Source organism: Charadrius vociferus, unplaced genomic scaffold, assembly GCF_000708025.1.
Source record: "Charadrius vociferus isolate BGI_N301 unplaced genomic scaffold, ASM70802v2 scaffold201, whole genome shotgun sequence".
In the NCBI taxonomy this organism is placed as follows: domain Eukaryota; kingdom Metazoa; phylum Chordata; class Aves; order Charadriiformes; family Charadriidae; genus Charadrius; species Charadrius vociferus.
Window position 1 is genome coordinate 2,904,459 of NW_009646936.1, and position 23,738 is coordinate 2,928,196.

General features: G+C 41.2%; 1 protein-coding gene across 1 annotated transcript in view; it reads left to right on the plus strand.

The window, feature by feature from the left end:
- Positions 1–23,738, plus strand: part of ADAMTS5 (ADAM metallopeptidase with thrombospondin type 1 motif, 5) — a 42,957-nt gene that overhangs the window by 1,886 nt on the left and 17,333 nt on the right. Inside the window, exons 2-3 of the mRNA XM_009894931.1 lie at positions 2–281; positions 11,717–11,849. Coding sequence (XP_009893233.1) covers positions 2–281; positions 11,717–11,849 — 413 coding nt within the window. The remainder of the gene's footprint in view (position 1; positions 282–11,716; positions 11,850–23,738) is intronic.

The window sequence follows — 23,738 nt, forward strand, 5'->3', positions numbered from 1 at the left end:
CCGACGCCTCCATGGTCCGCAAGTACGGGAAGGGGCTGCAGCACTACCTGCTCACCTTGGCCTCCATCGCCTCCCGGCTCTACGCCCACGCCAGCCTGGAGAACCACGTCCGGCTGGCCGTGGTGAAGGTGGTGGCCCTGGGCGAGAAGGAGAAAGGGCTGGAGGTCAACAGGAACGCCGCCACCACCCTCAAGAACTTCTGCAAGTGGCAGCACCAACACAACCGCCTGGACGATGACCACGACGAGCACTACGACGCCGCCATCCTCTTCACCCGCGAGGTAGGCATCGCCCCGGCCGACGGCGACTTGGTGCCCCTCAAACGACGTGTGGTGGGGCAGCGGGGCTGCGACGAGGCCGCCCTCCAGCCACACTGTCCGGCTTTGCCCGGTGGCTGCCTCCCAGCTCGCCCCGTCGTCCTTTCTGTCCGGTTGTGCTGCGCCTCAGGGACCGGCAGTCACATGCACGGCTGCCGGCGGTGGACGAGGGGTTGAAAAAAACCCACAAATCGTGTATACGTTTGTGTTTCTGCATGTGTGTGCCCCCTCCCCTGCGAGGTCATCCGCGCTGCGGGTACGCAGTCGTTCGTGCTGGTGCGGTGCCGGGACTCCTGCTGGGGCAGAGAGGTGGTGATGTGCCTGACTGGGGGACTCGGCTGAGGCCACCTAACTGGTCTCTGCTTGAGACATGATGTTGTTCCGTCTTTGCCAGTGAGATGTTTCACACGCAGCCCCTCTCTCCCCGGAAGGTGGTCCAGGCAAAGGGCTGGTAGCGCTCCCTAGCCTAAATTAGCCCCAAAACAAACCCGCTGGGGAAGATGGTGGAGAACACCTTAAAAGTACGCGCGACTTCCTTGCTGGGTGCGCTGAGGTGCTATTTCCAGCAGGAACAGCTCCGCCACACTGGAAGCCAGCAGCGCTTGTGGTCCAAGGGTAGGACGTAAATGCAAACCGCAGGTAAACAGAGCTGCAGAAGTTGAGGGAGTTGGGCTGGTGGTCAGGGGATGCAAGCTCTTTCTCGTTCCTCAAGCAGTCAACTGTGGGTCGGATCCGGCCAGTCTTACCCGTGCAGAGCTGTGCCTTGCTCCCTGCCCGGTCGTTAATTAATTGCATTGCCAGAGGTCGTTAAGGGACATTGCTCTAGTAGACATGTGGCCGAGTTTATGCAATGAAGTTCTTCTGTAAGAATATCCCTTCAGCGGTTTGGGTTTGGTGTTTTCTTTTTTTCCCTTCCCCAAGTATGAAAAAAATAACTGCATGACTTTCCGTTTGCTTGAGTTCGCCTGCTTTTCTACATCATAGGAGCCTGCCAAAAAGGATGCTTTGGATGGTTTGTGGAAGGAGTTGCTCCAGAAGGGGGAAAAAAAGCTCCTGGCTTGCTTTTAAAGCTGTAAATAGTTGAAACATTAGGTTCTGTGTCAGTCAGGCATCACTTGTACAGCAGGAGCCTTTTTTAGCAGTTTAAAGCCCATCAGTCCAATTTGCAAGCTTTGCTTTTTTTATCATTATAATCTGAACGAAAGCAGGCAACGTAGGCTGGGTCAGAACGCTCTTGCTCTTCGCTGTAAACATCCTTTCTAATGGCTTATTAATTAAGCCTGGGCCAGAATCCATCACTTTTCTCTACAGAGTGTTTTTCTCTGCCAGTATTCCCATTTATTTCCCTGGGATTTAGTACAACTCAGAAACTCTTAGGGTGGCAGACTGTGAATCTTAACGTCGATTATTAAGTTAATTGGGAATGAGATAGGATGTGAATTTGAAGTGCACTTGCTTTACAGATGCTTTGTAATTCTTGGCATGGATGCCCTCCTGCCAGAATAAGAGTGCGCTGCTAATCAGTAATCCACTTTCAAAGACTACTGAGCAATGCATCTTCCATGCGTCGAGTTACTTCTTTTGGCTGTAAGTAGTACCCAAACTAAAAAAAAAGTCACAGTTCCTGTGGTCGCCTTCCACTCTTAAGATGCAAATACTGCTTGCGCTGTTACTTAGGGATGTAAATGCTTTGCAAGAAAAAGCACAGGCTTCCGTTTTCTTGGTTTACATTTTAACACGGTTGGCTATGGGATTAGCTCCTCAGTGCAATTCAGTATAGCTTAATGCTCTTTAATGATTTTCTGTGTGCACCCGCAGATTGTTTGGCATTACATTTCAGTATTTGACTCAATAAGAACAAGACTGTAGTTTCTTGCTACATGTGTTCGTGATGTTCTTTGCAGGGAGTATGTGTGAGTCCACACAATTTTTATATGCTTACACTTGAAATGTCAACATGAATCTATTTGCTCGTCTTGGAATGTAAACACAAAAAGGGTTAAAGGATGAAAAAGCAGTAGAGATGTTTCCCGGAGAAAATAGCCCCGCTTTGAACTAAAGAGAGATTTTTTCCAGTTTAACTTTTCAATGAGAGTGGCAGCAATTGGCAGGAGGATCCAACTTTTACAACTATGTTTTGAATGTACAAAGTATGTTGCTTAGCTACTAGACGCCATGCCATGGACGCATGTTTTGATGGGCTCCGAATACCATCATGCTAATTTCTGAACATCCAGATGTCTTCTTCTAAATGGCTTGTTTTTGAGGCATGGGGTAAATATGTGAGGTACATTTTCCGTCTTTGTTTACTAACGGAGGCCACCTTGAACTTTGTGTCTCTGGGTCAACAGAATAATATTTGCGAATCATTTGTCAGCTGAATGCATGGCCTCTGCTGTATGTAACTGTTTATGTGTAGTTAGAATCTAAATTATGCATGTTTGTTGCCATACAAGTCTCTAATATAATAATTATCTTCCTTCTGGAGTGACATTTACTTGGATGTTATTTTTAACACCAAAAGAGGCTCTCTGAAAAGACAGTAGCTTTACTCGAGTTCCTTATAAAGGAAGAATCCCGTCAGAATTCAGCACCATCGCTTCCTCCTCTTCTGTTGTCATTACTTATTTAGAGACAAATTAATAACCATTCATCGACTAGAGTGTGCTAGGAGCTCTCCCTTATTATAACATTAGTACTGGCGATGCAAATTATTAACATCATTGTTCATACTAGGAAGTACTTCCCGTGCAAAAAGATTTTTAGAAGGAGATTTACTGATTCCGGATTAAAACATTCGGTGACTTTTGGTCATTATCTGTATTTACTTTGATAAAGGCTTTAAAGCAGTCATGGTGCAGAGCATAGTAAATAGTAAATAAATACAAGCACAGGTTCAGTTCACAGGCAACTGGTGTTAAAACTGTTTTAAGGCTCTACATTGGTTATCAGTGGTGGCACGAACCATGTAACTATCCATTAGCTGTAGTGAATCCGTTTATCCTGTAACTGCAAGGAAAACTACAGCAGCCTGTCTTGTCGTTATTGTCACCTGTGTAAAAGATTGTAAAAACCCTCAACGGGCACAGATACTATCTATCACTAAATACTGCAGAAACGTAGTTTGGTTCTACAGTGATTATTTAAATTCCCCGGATCTAATAAGGAGAAGTATATGTTCCCAGTGGTCTCAGCCTGTTGTTTTGACCCGTGATGGGCAGTATCAAGCCTGACAGAGGTCTGATTCGTCAGTACTGAAAGGTGATAATTTTCTAATAAATCCTCTGAGAGTGGTTTGGCCTTAACAACCTTGAAGAATAAATGGGTTCCCTGCTGTTCAACTACTTTGTGGTTGAGTCCTTGACAGCAGCTGTAAATTTTTGGGCCACATGCATCTTCAGAGCATCCTTTGCAGAATACAGTGATGCAAGGGTTCGATCGTCTGGTGGCCAGGTGAGTCCTTTGCCCTGTGCGGTGGTAGAGAAACAGCTGTGTGGTGGGGAGGAGGAAGAGCTTGTAAAACCTTCTTCCCCTGGAGATTAGCTCACAATGGCTGTGAAGTCAACAGCAAAGTTAGAATTCAGTCCGTTGCAGGCCTTTTTATTGTGAAGAGTTCTTGGAAGCTGGAAACAGGTTATCTTTAGTCTTCAGGTTTTTATGGGTGCAAAACAATACTTGCCAGATTATTTGTCGCAGTAGAAAAACATATTAGAGGTGACTTGCAAACCGCACTTGAACTCCGACTGTTCTTTTCTGAGGTCTAGCCTGCTCTGCAGTTGTCCTCTAGAATTCATCCAATCTATTCCATTAGTGACCCTTAGTCAAATTTCAAGGGAACTACTGAATGCATTTGGAGAAAATCCAGTTCTCCTCCTCTCCTTTCCCCCCAGTTCTGAGTCACGTGAAAATTAAAATAGATATTTCTCACAGTAGACACAGGCAACAAGAGCAAGAAAAAAAATACTTTCCTAAGTGCTTGTTAGCATCATCTGTGATAGTACCATCATGCCTGGCTCTAACAAAAAGTTCATGCTAGAGCCAATGGCCGCTGTCCTGCCTTTTTCTACACAATAATTATATGGTTCTTGTGTGTGTGATTTAGTTTAACTGTCAATCTGACAGTGCTGTTGAAATTTAACAGCAAGCTTTGGAGTATCTCAGCTCTGCAGATGATAATTTCAGTGCGTGGAGCACATGCTTTCTTTGGCTCTAGTTCTTTCTTCTTTTTTTTTCTATATTATCATCTTCCCACAATTATTATCCCATATTAGTAAAAGAGGTCACTGTACCAATGGTCAATAGAATATATTTCATTAATGTTTATTATTATTACTCTGAAGAAACTACAATGTGATGTGTCTACCAGTTTCATAGTATTTTCACCAATTTTATTGCAAATCTAATACATTTAGGTAATGTTCCTGGGGAAAATAAAGTGGGACATAATTTTTGTGGGAGAAGTAGCGTGATTCACACTAATCTAGAGAGATGGTGTGGAGTTGCCCCACAGAGGAACAATGGGTTAGGCAAGTTAAATCACATATTTTCCTTTGTTCACCAGTCACCAGTTTCGTAAGTGAAACTTTGTTTGCCCATCCCCTCCCCATGCAGAGTACAAAAGCTTTATGTGTGTTTTGTCAATATTTTTAAATAATCCGTGGTTTACATAATGCTGCTGTATTTTCTTTATATGCTTTAGGAAAAAAAGTTTTGCTAATCTGTACATTCAAATGTAAAAGCTTAATGCAGTTTAGGCTCTGTTTCTAATACTTTGTTGCAGAGTGTCCTGGGAAGATGAGTGCCTAGGGTTCCCATACCATGCAAGGGCAGAGTAAGAACATGCCTAAATATCCAGTCTGGTGAGGAGGTAGTTTCTGAAACCAGCAAATGTAACATGCGTGTGCTAAAATTAGCCCACCAGGACATCATCTATACATTGGGTTTTCTTGAATTTCACCTTATCTAGAATTCAGAAGGACAGCTCTGTACATGCGAGATTCAAATGCCCAAAACTCAGTCCTGAATTTAACGTATTAACCTGAAAGTAAAATGACCCCAATTTTTAAGTTAAACTACTGGAGGAAAAGATGTGATTTTTGTTTTGGTCAGTATGGCAGGTGTCACCACTCCTATTTTCCTCGAAAGGTAACCGGACTTCATTCTTTCCTCTCAAAATATGGCCGTGGGAGGACAAATCAGTATCTCAGTGAGACTGACAGGAGTCCTTCCTCACTTCACCCTGATAGCCAGACCCTCTCCCTGCTGCCCTGACCTGGACATCCCCATGAGCGAGACCCACCAGTGTCTGAGGAAGAGGACTTTTCACTGCAGCCTTCCTCCAGGGCAGCTTTCCACCATTTTGGCTTCTTAAGTCTCTGTTTTTACTTGTCATAGGGGTAAAATAGAAGATTCCCTAATTCTTTTGTTCACCAGCTAGCCCTTATTTTCAATACCATTTGTGGTCTTTTGTCTTAGGTCCTGTGGTCCTTTTGACTTCCATACATAATGTGCTCCTTGGGTGATAACTGTAATACTTTCTATTTGGGCAAACCTTACTTTCATCTGCATGTGCCGTTCTGTGGTACTGTGACATTAATAGACTTCCACCCACTTTGCAGAGGGGTGCGTGGGAGGGTGGATGCGTGGGTCCCAAATACCGCCTGACCCTACCCTCCCTTTACGGGCCTGCGGTGGGAACGCTGCTGCAGGAAGTCGGAAAGTCGTATTTAATTCCTTCCTCTGCTGGAGAGATTTTAGGTCTGTATCGCCCACTTCCCAGGAGAGGTCCTTAACCGGTAGGTTATAAGCTGTTCCAGGTGTTAAGGAAACTTTCCACCCCTCTGACCAAAGCTATGTCACTGTTTAGCAAGTAATTCAAGATTCATATGGTGAGAAGGAGAGAAATCGTGACCTGAAGCTGCTGACTGCCGCCCACCGCTTAGAGCAAGGCAGTCTGTTTTCCCAAAGCACGGAGAGGAGACTCTCTCTGTAATTTTCCAGAGGACGGTTCAGTGTACATTACGGAAGCAAGCTGAGGAACAGGGACCAAAAATGAGGTCCCTTCACCAAGTGCCCTAAGCACTAGCTGCAGTCAGGGCTAGGGAAACCTTTGGCACACGGGCTGCAACAGGAGGAGCCACAACCCCCTGCGTGCACGGACGCGTGCAGACCTTCACCATAGACCACAGTCTGGTGTAGACCATAGAGCACTCTCCTAAGGAACATGCTTCTAAGTATCCTCATCCCTCAAAGGAATTTGAAGCATCATCACCGTCTTATTGGGCAAAGGCTTTGACTGATGAGCAATTGTAAAGAAACCAGAAAAGGAAGCGAACAAACACACAGAAACCTAAAAGCTGTTAGCAGTGCTTTGAAAGAAGGTGACGTGCATCTGTGCCCAATAGGAAGCCTATTCTTGTTGGTTTCTCAGACGTCTGATCTGAGAATGTCTGCAGGCTTGGGTTCCCGCAAGAGGAAAGACTGAGGAACATTAAGCATCACAACCCCAATCAAGCTTTAGTATAAGCTAAGTGCTAAGCTGCTCAGGCCTGCAAAACTGTGGCACTTTGGGGTCACAAGCGGCAATCCCTGTGAAGGGTGGATGACTCAAAAGACCAGAGGACATGCGCGCCGCTTTTGTTCTTCTGCCCTTGCATTCCACCAAACTGTCCGCATTGGTGCTTAAATCCTGTTTTGGATCCGGTCCACGGGCTCTGGCCTAATATCAGGTTTCACTAAACAGTTTATTCTTGTTTTTAAGCCTACTGCACAAATCAAAGAGTTTCAGGTGAAATAAATTAACTGCTCCAGCAGGGAGCTACGACAGTTATCTCCATTCACAACAATGCCACGTATACATGGCAAACAGCCAGCTGCTCTTGATGTACTTACAAATGCCAAGAAAACTTGGCCTTTAATAAGCTGTCTAATTAACTACTAGTCTTATGATGTACGGCTCAGTTTTCCTAGGTCATTCCTTTGCCAAAGCTTAAGTCTTAACATCTATTGCCTCCTGTGCAGCGAATGCATTTCCTAGTCATTCTTTTATTTTGAAACTACTGTAATACAGATTAAGGGTTAGACTCTGCATTCCTTCTTTAGAAATATCAAGAAACATTTACTCTTCCAACCTCCTGCTGCTAATTGGAGACAATTAAATGAGTAGATAGATCTCAGTAAGCGAGAGATAACTCTCAGTAACTTTTTAAATAATAGCCACACACCAGAGCGAAATAATCATTGGAAACTAATTTTAAGTATCATGTGAGTCCCTGCTTTCTTAGTGCTTTAGCTGGGGTATGAAAAGTTGAAGAGACATACACAAATTTTTTTAGATTCCATTCTTACATCAGGGCCTGTTTTTAACAAAAAATTATTTTCAAGGGAGATAAAAACTTCTAATGTACTCCCAGAAACTTTATTTCATAAAAGTCTGAGACTGCTTTCCAAGACTGCCCAAGAAAACTAAAAATACGGCTATTGATGCTGGTAACAAGTAATCCAGTACGGCTACAGGAGGTATAAGTCACAAAAAATTTTGCCATGAAGATTTAAATCAGTGGAAGCGTAAACAGGTGTGATTTTCAATAAAGTCTCTCAAATCATGCTATTGGAAAAGACCATGTAGCTAGGGAATGGTGAGTTGACTTGATAGCAAAATTTTAAGAATATTTGTCTCAGAGGTGCCACTTGATAGGCTTTAATTATGTGTAAGTTATATACTATGTGATGCTATGAATAGAAGTATATTAAAGTTCGAATCATGCGGAGGCAGGAGAAATAGAGAATAAATGAGAAGATGAGTTGAGAACATAATGGAGCTGAGTCTTCAGTAATCTGCCTAAGTGATTATCGATAATGTCAGCATTAGCTTAAAAAATGCATCCTTGCACAGTCGCTGAGGACTCAAGTCCGCAGCGCAAACCAGACTGCTCAGCACGTGCTCTCTGTTCAAGGCATAGCCAAGGCATGCCCTGCTCTAGCAGCAGATGGGCAACCCGGAGACATCCCTCCAGTATCAGCTTCATGCAGAGAAGCTGAGGGCAGAAAATGTTTCTTGTCCCCATCTCCAAGACCCTTCACAAGCCACCATGCTCAGCCTGCTGGGGAGGCGGCGGGGAGGTGGTGGCTCAGCCGGCGGAAGGGAATGGGGCTTTGCTCTTGTCACTGTCCACCACCTCCTGAGCACAGTGCACTTGCTCTCCTCTCTTCTCCGTTACGGGGATCGTTGGTCCCACGCCATCTGAGGATGGCTGTGTTGGGGTGTTGGAGGAGCTAGGCGTTTTTACGGACAGGCAGTTTTCAGAATCACTCATCTGCTGCTGTGGGATTTCCTAGGAGCAACCTTTAACTAATACAGCCCTTGAAGAAATGCATTTTGTCTGACCCAAAATTAAGGTATTTCATAAAGAAAGCATAGAGCTTGCTTTGTTTTGTCTAGACAACTGTTAAACAGATGAGCACTGCCTTGAAAGTTGCTAGTGGGATGTTGAGATGTGTGGGTATGTGTCATACTCTAGGAAGTGGTGGAAATGGAGGAACAGTGGTTTGATGAAGTGACTGGAGTTTTGAGGAAAACCCGGGCATGCCATGTGGCACTATGTCAGTAACACCTAACACATGAAAAGTAACAAAACATTGCCATGTCCTCTGGTGCTTTTATATGTACATAGCTTTTTTTTTTTTTTTTTTTTTTTAATGTCCAACGAAGGTGGTGTAATGCAATCCTGTGCATAGCTTTGGAAATGTTGAGGTTAGGATTACTAACCAGCCAAGAGTTGGAAGGGCTGCTTACGGGTAACATCCCTGTCATAATTTTCCAAATTCCACACATCCCATAAGAAGTAACGCTAAGGAAGTTTATGAGTTTGCCTGCTTAGCAAGATTGTATTCTTTTAATTATACTTGTGTCATCAAATCTGGAGAATCGTTGTGATCATCTGGTTGCATGTGCTGATATAGCTTCATAGCCGTAGCACTGGCATGGCTTCTTCTTGTATGCAAATGGAAGTAAATCATGCACTGGCATAAGACATCTGTGGGCTGATATAATTGTGCCCATACTGGGAGTAGTACTGATGTAAGTGTCTACGTAATGATGACACCCAAATACAAGAAAAGACCAAATGACACAAAATCTGCATGCAGAGACAAGGCCTGAATTAATGTATTTTATGCTGTTCTTGGCACTGTCGACCTGAGCATAATTTAGACCTCTTCCAGTAAGCTGCTTTCTGTCTGATTTATGTCCTTTTTGGTACTTGTGTAAGAATTTCAGTTCAGCTGCCTGTGTGGATTCAGTTCAAATTGCACCAGTATAAAAGTATTCTACTTCCTATGCAGCTTACGCTCATTTATTTAGACCAGTTATATCACCATGAAAAGGTATTTTTATTGGTACTTTGCACATAGGTTTTTTCTGGGTTTTGTTACTCATGCTGCTGTAGGTAAACCCCTCACAGTGACATTTACATAGAGTGTGCTCTACGTAAAACATATCCTTAGACTGGAAAGGCCAGATTCAGGAGTGATACATAAAGGGCTAAATGGATGTGAACCTAAGCAAAAGTAATAGGAGTTTAAGGATTGCATCTTCCTTGTTGAATATACCCCAGATGATAGATGCTATAGTAACATGATCTCACTTAGAGCCTCTTCCAACATTGGCCCAGACATGCTGAAAATTATAAGTTTATTTGCCCAAATAGCACTGGAAAAAAAATTGCATTCCTTTTAAAGTGCTTGAAAGTGGGCATTCTTTTTCTGTACTTTCCCATAACCCACGCAGGGCCAGAAGCAAAGTCTGGGGAACTAATTGGATGTCAAGGGTGGGAGCTAGTGGGGTTAGTTAGAGAGAAAATTCCTTGCGTATTATCTGCACTGCTACAGAATGGAAGTTTTTCTTAAACCATGGATTATACCTGTGAAAATTTGGGAACTGAAATACTTTTGAGCTTCATTCCTTCTCTTCTTGGGAGACTGTTTTTTTCATTGGTACCGTGACATTTAAGTCTTGACATTAAGTAGCACCAAGAGTGCACTTACAAAAAAGATTTCCCAGATACCTGGAAGCCAGAAGAACTGATCCTGAAATTGTTGCTCCATGTATGTAATGTTGTTATGTAATTTTAGCTAGAAAATTTCTTACTTTCATCTTGGGGGGAAAAAGAATTACACTTTTTTTTTTTTGTAAAAAGATGCTCTGTCCCAGTATCTGTGAACTCAGTGTGTTTTTCTTTGACTTCAGTTGGATTTGAATCCTGTGCATTTTCAGGTTTGCCTAAATTTGAAAGTCATAATCAGTGAACATTGTTAACCCAGAGCTTCATACAGGATATCTGTTATTCAGTTGGATTAATTATGAAAGGCTTCATGAAACAAAGTCATTATAAAAGGAGATCTCAAGGGAAGAAGAGTCTTAAAAATGAAGGGGGAAAGGTACTCTTTGATCATTTTGATAATAACATTTGATAATACTGTCATGTCTTGAAAGTGACATTTTTATTCAACCACAATGAAATGTCTAGGAGTGTTGTAAATGGATGGTACCTGTTTTTCCTTCTCAACCAAAAAAGCAAATATATGTACATTCAGGCTAGTATTCTTCCCTGTGCTTCAGTAGAAGCACTGAAAAGTTATTACTGATGAGTAAAACACTGTATGCCTGACCAAAGCTGCCTTCATCATTATCACCAGCGTCCTGGAATGGAAAGAAAAACCCTAATGCAACCTGTATGGTTTTTGGAGATGACTCTTATCTACAAGTAGGAAGCATGTGATTGAGTTGTTGCGCTAGGAATCAAGGGATTTTATGCTCTGTCCTATCATTGACTCTTTAAGCAACCTTTGAGAATTGCTTAAATACTTGGTATATTGGGTAATACATTATCAATCATTATACTGCTTGACAGTTGTGACATGAATTTTAATGTATAACAATTTCATTTGTTGAAGTGCAAGTATAAGACTTGCTTTTTGAAAAGAAAGGACTGTTCAGGAATCTGAAGCTTTCTCTCTGTGCCTTGGTTCATCTTCTGTAAATAAAGAGAATATTTCTTCTGTTTTTATTGTCAATGAAGCAATGCTTTTATGGCATGTGAGTACCTAACTCAATGCAAGTTTGAGTTTCTGTATGCATTGCAGAAATACAACCTAAGAATAATTAATTACAGAAAGTATCTGAATCCTGTTAAAGTCGATGAAACTATTCCCACTGACTCTTTACCTGAGATGGGGTTGAGTCATCATGCTTTTAAACTGCATTGGCATCTTTAGATGGAAGCATATATTGATGTTTTTATCTAGGTTCTGCTGTTTGCAAAGGGCTGGTGACTTTAACCTGTTGTTACCTATGGGTGTAAAAATTTATTTTAATTTTTTTTTTTTTCCTTCCTGGGCAGGATTTATGTGGGCATCATTCATGTGATACTCTGGGAATGGCAGACGTTGGGACCATATGCTCTCCTGAGCGCAGCTGTGCAGTGATTGAAGATGACGGCCTCCATGCAGCTTTTACAGTGGCTCACGAAATTGGTATGCAGTGCCTTTTCTGTTCGCTCGCCAAATCAAACACTTGTAACAGCTGCATTAGTAACCAAAATACTTCGCAATTAATTCCAGATTTCCCCTGGTCCAGATACTCACTTGGGGATTAAGGCTGTATACATATGCACTTCAGGGTTAACTAATAAGGGATCAGAAGGCAAGTGAAGGCACACAGTAGGTGTTTCCTTTCTGACAGTGTCGTTTCTAAGCAGTAGTTGAAGTGAAAATTCAAAGGCTGCTGCTACTGTCCAAAGATGTCAATACATGTCCCTCCTGAGAAGGCCCATCTATTGTAATTCGCTTGCATTTAGTGCATAAACTTTGGAAAACAACACACCTTTTTGAACTACTTGCATGCTCTACTGTTATGGAACTTTTTCTTGGGACGATGTACTGCCTGCAGAGAAGGCTTTTGTGGAAGGAAACAGAATTCTAATTTTTTCCTAAGTGTATGGAAATTCCACCTTTATGGTAAAATATGGTACTAATATGAATCCTGAAATAAGTGCAATAGTATTTAGGTGATAAATATTTGGTCCAGAAAAATGTTTAACTTTGTTGCGGTCTCCACCTCAGTGGACAACAACTTAATGTAGGAAGAAAGTTCATGTTCTGGGACATTATGTCTTTCATGATACATTCCTTGAGAGACACTGCTTGCCATCTTGTTTTTAATTTACGAATGTTTAGTGAGCTATGTTCACTGGAAATACATTTCGTATGAGGGCTATTCGCTTGGTGAGTGAACAGCAATTTAAAAGTGGAGAACTTTTTTTTTTTAAAAAAAAACATTCTTGGAAGGAAATAACAAGGAAAGGAGAACTTTCAGAGAGCGCCAATTTCTGAATTGCCTTGTACCTCATGCCAAACCAAAGTAAAGTTTGCCTTGGGAGTATCATTGCAGTAGTTCAATTTTCAAGTAGCTAGCAGGTAGAGCCCGAGTTCTGTGCGTTATATATACCTGGCTCAGCAACCAGAGGTCACCAAGTATGAAAAAGCAGCTGGCATGTTAGTGACCTGACCCTTCAACAATTAGTGAACCTAATCCTCCTCCTCTTACGGTGCCACAAAGAAATGAAATCCGTAGTGGCTAGAGAGGGATCAGGTGTTGCATGAAAACAAAATGTTGTGGCAGAGAATGAGTCCACAAAACAGAAATTTTATTTTAATAAACAAGATGGTTTGGTAGTAAAAGAAAAGGCCCTCTGGAATCACTAATTCAGAGCATTTGGAGATAAGTATGGCAATACGTCAAATCCAGCTTCACATCAGATGACTTTAGTGGAATCAAATCTGGATGGTGTGAAGCTAATGACCCTTCATAAGCTAATGACCCATCCAAGTCTACAAGTGGGGCAAGTAGATTGGCAAACTTAGCCTGTCACTCAAAGGCCAGTCTGCTAGAGGGACTGCTTATATCCTTTTGTGTCCAGAAGTGATGCTTACTGCTGAAGGTTAGTGGGCACTGGTGAGGTTGGATGAGGAGCCCTCTTGGGATGCCAGTGTTGATATGTCTGGTGTGTGAAGAGGTGGGTAATGTTTCTCAACTACCATTATATCAGCAATAAGTACATGTTTAGATAAATTAAAAAGGAAAGAACATAGATCAATAAAGAAAGGGATGAGCAGTAAATACACATATTACCCTGAATTCCACACAAAGAAAATGTAAACACGAGTGAATTATTTTTAGTGATCTAGAAGCACGTTTTTGAAAAAGTGCCATTTTCATACCTAGAAGTTTACAGGAATCTGTAAAAGCTATAATTTTCAATGTAAAAAAGGCATGAATTCAAATGGATAAATAAGTACCCTAATGGACAAAAACCCTCTAGTCTGAGGTTGTTTAAAATAACATCCTTTTTTTTTTCTCCTTACCATAAGATTTTAAGAAAGGAGGGGTGTCAAGTCACAGAATGATCTTTGTGTGTGTGGCCTAAGGTGGGAGAAGTTGAGAAGAAAACACAGCTAAAATTGCTTGAGTACTTACATTAAATTAAAGGTCAAAAAAGGATGAAAAAATAAAAGTGTGGCATGGATACCCTTTAGTTAAGCACTTGGGGGAAAACCTTGCTTTATTTTATTTGGAGACCAGATTTCTTCCTACAGTTCAGAAGTCTTAAAGTTCCCCCTGTCCTGTGGGTAGGGTGTAGCTTTAATTTTACAGCGGCTTCATTATTCAGTGGAATTCACCTGCCAGCGTAGGAGATGCCCTGCAAGACAGAGGGGATGCTCAGGGCTCTAAGTCTAAGATGCTCCTTTCTGTCAGTAGGAAGAGCGAGGTGAGCTGCTAAGTGAATCAGAGTCGCTGCCTGCAGTTTCTTAAATAACCCTGCTGCGTGTGCATGTGTAGCAGATGCAGCATCATTAACGTGGACTTGATCTGGAGACTGGCTGTGTGTCCTCACTTTGACTTCAAGGAGATCTAAATGCTCTTGTTTCCTCTATGAAAGATCCAAGAGCATTTGTGAGGATCATATTTTTCTCTGGAAGGCAACCAAAGTAAATGGAACTGCAGCTCAACCAAATAGGACAATGCACAGCCCAGGGGCTCAGATTGGTTACGTGTATAGGAAGCCGAAAAGCAGCCCGCTAAAGAATAAAGCCTGCCACTTCTTATTGCCAGGGTTTCTACCACATTATGTGTTAGATGTTTATTTTATTTCTTTCAGGTAAAATAGATGGATTTTCACCAGTGGTTTTTGAGGGGGAGAGTATGAATAAGCAGCAAGAACAGGCAAAATCACCAAAGAGCTGTAAACAAGAGCACAGAAAGAAATAGATGCAACGAAATTCTTAGTACAACTGATTAGCTGACAATGAGAGATGGAGATCCATATATAAAGATTGACGAGGTAGGACCTGAATCTTGTCCTACTGGTATGTATGAAAAACAGGAATAATTTGTGTCCAGTGTCAAATGCAGAAAATCAGGATAGTGCAGAAAAAAAAATAGGAAACCTTGTAACTTTGAACATGATAATCCAGTTTCTCCTCACGGTAAAGGGAAGCAGTGCTAATAGCATAAATGTTATTTTAAAATCATAGCCTGTCAAGACATCCAGCCACTAATGGTAAATCCGTATATGGTTATTTTCTAGTGGGGGACATGCTGCTATCATTTTGGACAGCAGTATCTTTGCTGTCACAAAAATAGTCTTCTGGATTCTTGCCTGAAATCATCAGTTCAGCTCCATGTTGTGGCATATGGGTGGCATATGGATGTCTTTTAAGATGTTAAGCAGCTCCTTCAGCTATGCCTCCATAGCTTTGCAGGGATATCTGAGCTAGCTTGGGCAAAGTATGTAGGCATTCTCAAAGCCTTTTTTATCATCAGCCTATTGTCCATAAAAAAAAAAAAAAAAAAGATGTTTCCATATTTCATGCACTTCCCTGCTTCACAGAGACATCTGGAGAAAAGCATTAAAGAACTCATGATTGCTCATAATCTCAACATTTATTTAATGTTTTTCATAGGTCAGCACTAGCATATCGCTTGTCCATATATGCCTTATTAAAATAACCATCAAGCAACAAAAAAATAACTAGATTCTCACTCTAATACTCTGGAATTTTGGGTTGGAGATTTGTTGCTTTTACAGTGTTGAATTATAAGCTAGCCTGTGCATTCTGTGAAGACAGGCATGATCCAACATCACCAGCAGACACAGTCAATCTTTTTGAAGTTATGTTTAACATCTTTTGCAATGGGATATATCCAGTACACGACAAATCCTTGTTTAGTAGCTTGATGTTGCATTTTGTGATGCAGTCACTGTCAGAAGTTTCTGCTGACTTTGGCTCCTCCTATGCTGGAGCCCTGCACTCTTCAGTATAGATAGCCCACCATCCTAATGAGTTTGTTTTCTGCAAAAACAAAATGAGAGGGGTTCAAGAGAAAATAAATGGAGTTACTGCTCGTTTTGTCAATAGGCAATTTCCCAAAATCATGAGGGAGGTCTCAAGGAAAGCCAAGCATTAAAGTTGTCTCTTGAGTTTCAATCTAGTCCTTAAATACAAAAGCATCTTTCCTGCAGCCTTTAAGCAGGCAAAGCTCCAGTTTAGTTCAGTGAGAGTTACATGGATCTAATATCTTAAATTATATGTATCTTTATTCTTTCCATCAATCTTGAAGAACTTTCCTCTTTGCTCAGTTGTAATGTTCATTTGACCTTTTGCAAAGTTCCTATTTCTCTGTTAGGCAACCACGCTGGCATGCTATTACTCCTTCTATCCTCCTGAGTGATATGGTTTACTGATGTTCTTTCCAAGTGTTTTATTTTTAGAATATAACTTTAAAATTGCTACATGGAACTAATTAAACCTCTGTTCATTAGTTTTCTTTTATCTTTTACATGTGACTCTAGAGAAGGGAAGGCCAAAGGGGAGGCATAAAAGCAGTCTTCAAATATATTTAAAGAATCATTGCGAAAATTTACGTAATAAATCATTCTTCATGTCCACCTGGGACAGCACAAGGGGTAATGGCCTTAAATTGCAGCAAGGGAGATTTACTTTAAGCATTAGCCAAAATCATCTAACCAGAAGGACAGTTAAAGGCAGGAATGAATTGCTTGGGGAGGCTGTGAAATCTCGGTTACTGGAGGTTCACAGGAGCCCGCTGGCTAAAACAGCTGTGGCTTAGGGAATGCTGATCCTACCCTAGGACAGCGGGATGCACAAGATGGCTTTTCAAGGTCTCCTCTCAGCCTCCTTCTATATGGTTATGTGAAGTTACCACAATTTCCTTCACAGCTGTACTACGTAACACCTAAAATCACGGGACTGTACAGCAACTAAAACTAGAAAATAACATGTTTAATACCAAATCCTTTTCAGCATGTCATCCATCATTCTGTGGCATCTGCCACCACTGAGGACAAAAGTACCGTGAGCACTGTCAGCGAAGTATAGTGCTTTATTAGAGAGCATAATTTCATGTAAAGAAGCCATTTTAGAAGCGAGGTATCGCTCCTGGGGTCCCTACTCAGGTGGTTCAGTGAAATACATGAAAATATCATCTTGCTGAATTGTTAGTGGATTGAAAGTATTTATTCAGAGCCTGAGCCTGTATTTGAGTTGTAGGCCTCTGTAGAAAGAGGGTCGTGTCAACCATGTCTAACCTTTTTAGCAAACAAATTCTGACCCTTCTTCAGAAAAAAATGAAACCAAGAACAATGTGTATGATATTTAAATAGTAGTCTTGCTTTTGGCATCCATAAAAGAGTCAAAAAATACTCCCATTCCATATTTTCCCACATGTGCTCATTTTGTATACAGTCAAAAGTAACTAAATACAGTCATCTCTTCTTTTCCACTGCTGAACACGTAGCCCTTTGATTTCAAGGCTGTCAAGATAGAGCAGATAAAGACAAGCTTCAGACTTCACAGGTACAAATCTTTTGTAGCCTTTCATTTCAGGAAGGATACATTGCCAAGGGCACAGAATCTCATAGGCGCATGAAAAAATGGTGAAGGTTGTCTGACTTTCGTATTATGTTTCCTTCATGACAGATGAAGTTTAGGCAAATATCCAGGTAATCATAATTAGGCAGATTTGCTTTCTTAAAACAACAGAAAAGAGAGAGAGAGTACACTCATCCAAGTCTTCTCTGATGACATACATCAGGAAAATTGCTTGATTCCTTCTCTTTGAACCTCTTTCAAAGTTCTATCTAAACTTCTGCTTGCAAAAGCTGTTGAATTAAACCCTCATGAACATATCCCCTTTGGTTAGGAGAAAAGGTGGGCAGCCAAAGCTAAGCCTTCACAGGAGATGAATGAAGAGTGGGCAGAAAATTTAACTGATGCTTAAAAAAAAACAAACCATCAGCTGTACAGAAGGTTGATGGTTAAAATTTTGGGTAAAAATTCTTGGCTTGCCCAACAATATTTGGAATAACTTACAATGTTACCTGTAATACATGATTGTTCCACCTGCAGCACACATGGTGCTTAAAACAAACCTTTTTTAGTGAAACCGACACGGTTTGTGTGGAAAAGTGGAGAGACTGAAGGGGGAAATGGATGTGATGTAGAAAAGTTGAATCCTCAGGTTCTGAATACGCTTGAGCTTTTCTTTATCTACCACGTACTTTTAAGTCTGAGTAGATTGGGGATCTTCACCTTCTTAACGTCTGTGAAGCGATTCTGACAGAGCAGTGAGGAGATGGAGGGCCAAGTTCTCAATCAGAGACTTCAGGAAGCAACTCAGACACAGCACCAACATTGCCCGAGTTTTCAGAGGTTTTCTGAAGTTGTGCTGACCTTTGTGTACATGTAACCTCGTGAAGAATTGGATTAAACAAGCGCTATGCTTTGAAAAGCTGCTACGGATCCTGAAACAGCATAACTTAAAGCCAAATATGTAGAGTGAAATATCAGTATCTCTGCAACCATAAGGGAATTGAGAATGAAACCGTGTTTTGCGTAATATTTTAGAATAATCATTATGAAAAAATATTTTAGGGACATGATTTAGTGGTGGACTTGGCAGTGTCAGGTTTCTGATTGGACTCAATGACCTTAAGGGTCTTTTCCAATGTAAATGATTCTGTGATTCTAAAAGAAGTCTGCTTCAGCTGTGTGTGCCTGAATCCCCAGTCTTCCAGATTGCAGGGGAAAGTAGGGATTACTTTCCTTCTTGGCAGGTAAATACTACTGATATGATCACATGGCTTTTGTGCAGAAAGTACTTCTGGTACAGAGAGGAAGGCAGAATTACCCAATAAACAGGCAGCAGGCAATGTAATTCTTACATTCTTGCACTGTCTGCTCTCCCAGAGGTCATTCATTTACCATCAGCTACCATGAATTACATTCTTTGCAACTTACTCTTGAGTTGGACAGATGTGAAATGGGTGTCATCATCTCCCACTTTTTCATTAAAATTACCATCTTCTACATGCCCCATTAATTAGCATAGCAGAAGTAGCATGAACCTCCAAGACCTCATCTTTTCAATGATTTGCATCTATGTGGACATAGTGGTTTCTGATTGCCTAGTCTGCATTGCCTGGACAGAATCTTGCCTACAAATTGTCTGTCTGACGGGAGTGATGTATTTGTGATCTCCCACACAAGTCTGTGATAACAAGCCATTTCAGCAAAAGTTTGTTTTGTGTAAAGTCTGCAGGACTGGTTTATGAATGTCTGATTGTGGCTTTTTTTATGTCTGCTCCTGAAAAGAAGCTGCACTTCAGACTATTGTTTCATTCAGTCTGAAGAACTCTTTTAAGCCAGAAATATTAAAAACTGCCTCTGGGCTGGAGATTTAAAAGAGAGAGTGATTTTTTTTTTCCTGTTTTCTTTCATCAGTGATGGATAGCAGTCAAAGAAAAGAAAATTGGAAGGAAAGTTCAAGTATGAAGAAAGAGGAATAGCCAGTTTTATATTCTATGCATGTTTTTTGTAAGCTTGTGTAATTCAAAACACCTCTGTTTTATAAGAAAGCAACTTTATTAATTGCTGTTGCTTAGGTCCATCATTTTTTATGTAAAATTCCCCTGACTTCAAGAGGATTTCTGAGTAATATCAGTATGCAGTTCTTAACAAGGAGTCAGGTACTCGCACAAGTTAGAAAAACAGTACATGCAGAAAGAAATGGCTTTATTTTAAAAGAGTTACCGCATGCAATCTTTGTTTAGCAAAGGAGAGAACGAGAGGCTCATGCAGAAGATATGGGCTGGTGATTAGACCAAGGAATGTTGAGCCAGAAGCTTCCTGAATCATGATCCCGTGAGAGCCAGTGACTCACTGGGTAACCTTGGGCAAATCACTTGACCTTCTTTTGTACCCCAGTCATCCTCACTGAAAATTAGGTGAAAGGCATGACCTCACTGAAAAACACATGCTTCATTGGAGCTGAGTTTTTCTAAGAAAACAAATTGTAATGCCTGCAGCATTTTTTAGCGTGCTGTGTCACTTTGCATGTGTCTTGTGGTCAAATTCAGTGCAAGAGCTGTACTTTGACATGCTGTTCAGTTCAAGCACCAGAGATCTGTGTATGTCCATAAACAAGGTTGTTGTTTTTTTTCCCAGGAGAGCCACCACAATTTGTGTTTTAGCAAAAGCTGGGTTTTACTTGCTGTTCATTGGGGATGCTTTTTGTTTTCTTTATTCCTGTGCTTGAGATACCAGTGGAAAAGAAATGAGATCAGAGTAATTTTTTTTGCGTGCTGTTCACTGAGAGAACCTCTACAGATAGCCTGGCAATACATTTTGAGAAAATTCAGAAATATCCAAACTTCTGTTTTGCTTCCCAGCACTCCTGGGAAGAAAACAGCAGCAGTGCGGTGTGCTTCACCACACATCCAACATCTGATGCGCTCCTGATGTACCTGCAGAGCTCTTTGTGTCCTGATGTTTAGAGAGGATGTAAGTTTTACCTGACTTGTCACAATTGCTTTGGAGTTGTATTAGAGATACACACCCCATTGCTATGCAGCATAGGAATTCTTTTTGAAACTATTGGGGGTATTATTTCTTGTTGGGCTGTAACGGGTGTTGGCGTTCAGTGGTGGTTGGGGTAGAGAAGCTTGTGCAGTGAAAAGCCTGCTGTCAGGGATGCAGACAGCGCAGGTGAACAGGGATCCAGGGGCTGATGACTGCTCTTGGCTCCTTCATTTCTTGCTTCAGGATCTAAACAGACTGAGCTGTGCCAAGAGCCCCGTGCAGGTGATGTTCCAAAATATACTTGGGGTCCAAAGTCTGCAGGTTGCTTTCGTACTGCTTTCAACAGTTGACTGATGTAGTCACACTTTGTCTCACCCCAAGGGCGGAAGGGAGGCTGTGAGGAAAGGCTGTCGGTCCATTTCAGTGGTTGGTCTTTTTGCTGTTTGGGAAGGAACCAGTTTCCAAGAAGGTTAGCTCCTCTTCACTTGCATGAGGGTAAACCCTGCCTCCTCGCCATCTGTTTCTTTTACCATTTTGTGCATTCCTACAGCATAACTTAACTAAACACCATCCTGCTGGTAAAATTATATTATGTCATTTTCACTCAGTGGGATCTGTCAACACCAGTAAGATGCTTCATTAAGTAGAAAACATCAGATGATCTACTAGCCCATTCTCAATCAGTCATCATTTTACACAGCTGCTGGGAGCCTTTTTTTCTTTCATTTTTCAATAGCGTAGTTTGAAGTTCATTGTAGTACAGAATGGTGTGGTGCTAAAATTGGCGTTGTTTTTAAAAGCCTTCTTAATAACATTCATGTTCCTTAAGTCTTCGCATTTGCCCAAAGCTTTCTCTGGAATTATGCTTACATACAGAATCACTTGAAGGATCACCTGTAATCTTTTCACTTTGGTTCTTATGAAAGGAAGCACCCCACCAGTAAATGTCAGAAACCACCCTAATGTTCTGAGCAATGTAATAATACCAGTGTGTTTATGCATGCGAAGGGTGGTGGGGAGACTTTTCAAGTAGGAAAGGAAGTGTCCCTTCTTTAATTCTTGGATGCAAAAGGACACAGGGTGCAGGTGCAGAAAGACTTTGTTGTTCTCACTTCTGTGCTCAAAAGAGCATACCTTAGCTAGGCAGTATTTAGAGATTACAGAGTGCTGCGGTATTTTGAATTTTGATTATTTTTAATGAAATGCAAACCCAGTTTTAAGAGTAATTGGAAATTTGTCATATGCTTTAATCTGTTTCAAGTCTGGTCAGAATGCCTTAAAAGGCAAAGTTAGGACATGGAGAGATTTGGGTTGTGATAACAATTAGGAATTTTAGTTCCACAGAATTCTTTAAAAGTTGCATTCACTATGTTGGTAAGCATGCATACAAAGTTAACTGGCAAATTGGTATAGAGAGCTAGAATCCATCAATTTAATGCTATAAACAGCTATTATACTCACTAACATCACTGGTGGCTAATTTAGAAGCTAAAATACTGACAATCAGAATTATGTATTTTGGAAATTATTCACTACTCACTACTTCTTTACTTGCCATGATTTTTTAAAAGTTTTTTTGAAAAATTTAAAAATAACAAGAGATTCACAAATACTTTGGGAAGCTTCTCAAAAAGCTGAAGTCTGCCAAGTAAGTGACTTAGAACATTGCATTAGAACAATGGTCTGATTTAATATGACAAAGTAGACACTGTTAATGAGGTATGTCCTCAGTTCACCCCGTTTATCACTCTAAAGTATAGAAGTTATGCTGTACTCTAATTAAAGGTGAAGCCAGTATCTTGACGCTTTCCAGAAGATGACACTGTTTGTTTCCTGTGCTTTTGCCAAAGTATTTGGGATGAAATGTTCTGTGCTGAGTAGTCGCCTGAGAAGCATTTCATTTTATTTATTTACTCTGAACTTCTCCACAGAGACTGTCCAGCCATTTCTGAGAGGGAGACTAATTTGCAATCATTTTATGGAAAAATTTTCAGTCTCTCTGCTCAAAGTGAAGAGCTTGAAATTTGGCTGCAAGCTTTCTCATATCTGAAGGATATTTTTTTTTACTACAGGAAGGAGGAAAAAGAAGGGAAGAAGAACAACTTCAGTCCACAGTTCAGCGGTGACATTCTCTGCAGAGCCAGCACGTCTCAGAGTAGAAAGGGAAGGAAGCTACACCATCTTTAGGCAGGGAGTCCAGGAGCGAGCTAAAGCACAATATACTCCCTGGCCTGCTCCAGGGACATTCACATTGCTTGGCTCTAGGATTTCTGTAGTTTGATGTTGGGGTGACCACATTGCTCTGACAATAGGTAGTCTAAGTGGAGGTTGATTACAAATTGCACTGCAGGAGGAGCTGAGGCTGAAAAGCACACCTCAGAAGGACAGAAAGGTCTTTCCAAAGCCGGGGGTGATGAAGTTGGTGCAAGGAGGAACTTACACACACACAAAAACTGTTAAAAGAATGTCATAGGTACCAGAGAAACTCAGAGATGTCCAAGTTGCACATTCAGAAGCATCATTGTTAATGGTGCCTGTGCGCATCTGCCCTGTATTAAGTCTTTTTATTATGTGCTCGTGTGGAATGTCTGTCACATAAGATGAACAGTGTTACGAAAGGTGAAGCACAGTTACGCAAGAAAGGGATTCGTATAGAGAGCAAAGTTGTGTCTTCAATGGATGGACTGTTGCAGAGCAGCATCAGAGGACGTTAAGGTTCAGAAACTTGATTTCTGCCCGACAAGACTGACTCCTCCATATCACAGAGTGTGGGGCAGTTATGAATGGTGATATCAAATGTTGAGCACTCTGAAAAATTAAGTTCTCAAATTGCTGGCTTGCACCCAACTATTATTACTATCCTACACTGAACGTGCATTGTGTGCCATGTGATGTTATTCAGCCGAACTTTTTAGAACAATTCTCTGGCTTTTGTTGTTCACCCAGAGCTGTTCAGTACCAAGTCCAATGACTTAGAAATGAAACTCCTTTTTCACTAACAGAACCTCATTACCTTATTTCACAAGCATGCTGCAGTGAAGTAATTTCTTGCAGTGTTACAACTATGAGCAGTCTTGGGAGGTGAAATACAAGAGCATTCTTTCTGCAACCTTTAAGCATACAAGTTGTCTCAGAGGAGATTGTTATAGTGAGGCTTAGGCCTAACCAGCATGGTGTTGTCTTGCTTGCTGGGCTAATTTTTTTTGCAAACTGTTTAATTGATTGGTAGTATAGGCATATTCAAGTGCACGGATTCAAGTAAAATACAAGAAACTGGCTGAAACTCCTAAAGAGCTCTGCAAAGCAGAGTGTGTACCATCCTGATTCAAATGAGGAGCAGCGCCGCTTATTGAGGCGTCCGTCAACAAAAGCTGGAGGATAGGCCTAAAACCCTCTCTAGCAAATGTTTGCTTAAGTTAGCAGAACACTGGTGAAACATGCTGCAAGAGGTTATTTAACGTCAGCAGAAAATGGTTCTAGTTA